This window comes from Penicillium cosmopolitanum (genome assembly GCF_028827165.1).
Source record: "Penicillium cosmopolitanum strain IBT 29677 chromosome Unknown utg000003l:1.0-3747932.0:1.0-3751027.0, whole genome shotgun sequence".
NCBI lineage: Eukaryota > Fungi > Ascomycota > Eurotiomycetes > Eurotiales > Aspergillaceae > Penicillium > Penicillium cosmopolitanum.
This window is the reverse complement of record NW_026622673.1, coordinates 757,894-759,557: the sequence shown is the minus strand read 5'-3', so window position 1 is coordinate 759,557 and position 1,664 is coordinate 757,894. Positions and strand designations below refer to the sequence as shown.

Here is a 1,664-nt window from a genome sequence, read left to right as displayed (position 1 = left end):
CTTGGAGCACTTTGCCAGCCTGACCTAGCCATTGTTGGAAGATACATTTCGAGAACATGACTGGAAGATTACCTTACATGATCTTTTGGAGAGATATAAAGCTTTGGAAACACGCTTTCCGTCCGCCTAGAATGCCTAGGGCATGGCGTCGTGCTCGCGTCACAAGAACTCACCTCGAGAAAATATCGGCTCGAGTTTGTTGTGATAGCCACTACCAAATATGTACTGAGAGCACATATGATAAGGCCAAAAGTTGCACAAATGCTATCAGGTAATTCTCTACACAGACGTGTCTGTATTGTCAAGCTAAATGTAGATTTTGATGCTAATTCGAGGTTCTCTTAATTGGTGACACTTCACAAGAACAGCAACCTCTTGAAAAATCATCCCAGAAGCAGGGCTCTCTCAAAACAAGGCCCACCAGTCGATATGGTGCCATAGAAACCCTATTTAATGAAGAAATCGACGGCCTGTCATAAGAAGAAACATAAGTTACCAGGGGCATCCTGTCCGGAAAATTCATAGGCAGCATCATCACTACCGGCTTCGCGTAGAGATAGACTTATGAGCTAAGCTTAAATATATTCTTCGGAGCAGTTGCAAGCGTGCCGTCAGTCTTCAGTCTCAGCGGTGTGGGAGGACCAGGTCCTTGGTGTAGCACACCGCTGGCGGGAACATCACCAGAGCCCCTGTGGCTGGTTCCATGACTTTCGCTCAGACCAACAAGAGAGCATATTTGGGACTGGGTATGCGCTATCATAGCGTGAGTATAGGCCTCCATGGTATCCTGGGTTAAAGGGCGGCTAGCAATAGAGTCGATTATGGAAATGGGCATCGTGGGCTGTAACGGTTGTTGCGTTGCGTTACTTTCGGTCACTGGGAAGATCTATGTTGTCGTAACGCAATACTGTCAGCCTTACTGATCAAACTTTGAGATCAGCGCGGTCCTTTGACCAGCGATAACAGCCGGCACCAAGCTGAAAAGATAGGAATCATCGTCTTCCGAAGAGCTTGCATCTCGTGAAGAGCAAGAAATGAAGACTGTCTCGACAAGAAGGTGTGTATGGTAAGCGTTTTGTGTGCTTACCTTCCAAACAGAGAATCCAGCCTCAGCCTCAACTAGAACCCTTGGTCGTAGACAGATGTAATCTGACTTAAGGATAGGCTTGGCATAGACAAGGGGTAGGTGTATAAAGGGTATGCTTCGGTGAGGTCGTCGTATGAAGCAAGTGGATATAGAAGTCCCAATGATAGAAATAGAAGTTGTTGTAGAACAACTCATGAAAGGTGGAGCGGATGCTGCCCTGCCCATGTGTAAAATCACGCGAGGGGAGAGAGGGAACCCACGTTGACAGCTCATCAGGCTCTATGACGTCAGTGGCGCCGCATCTGGGCTTCAAGGGGCCAATTGCAGGTGGAAGCTATCACAAAACTCTATTACGAAACTGTCCAAGCGCATAATACGCGTGATGATCCCAAGCTCTTCGGCTGAAGAATGTGTCAAGATGAGGAATTGATGTGCTGGCTAGTACTGAACATGTCCAATAGAATCAGATGATCGATTGAAGGTGTTGAGATCATTTCAGCGATCTCAGGGGTCTCTTTTTCTAATTGAACTATGGTTGTCATGAAGCCATACTAGGGTGAATCGGGTGAACGACGAA

The 1,664-nt window shown here is 46.9% G+C and overlaps 1 protein-coding gene across 1 annotated transcript; it reads right to left on the bottom strand.

Annotated features, from left to right (window-relative positions):
- Positions 1-562: 562 nt before the first annotated feature.
- N7509_000394 (uncharacterized protein) lies at positions 563-835 on the bottom strand (the record flags this gene model as incomplete). Its single annotated transcript, XM_056625041.1, has 1 exon — positions 563-835. One exon carries the CDS (start codon positions 833-835, stop codon positions 563-565), a length of 273 nt encoding a protein of 90 aa, XP_056493623.1.
- Positions 836-1,664: the final 829 nt, after the last annotated feature.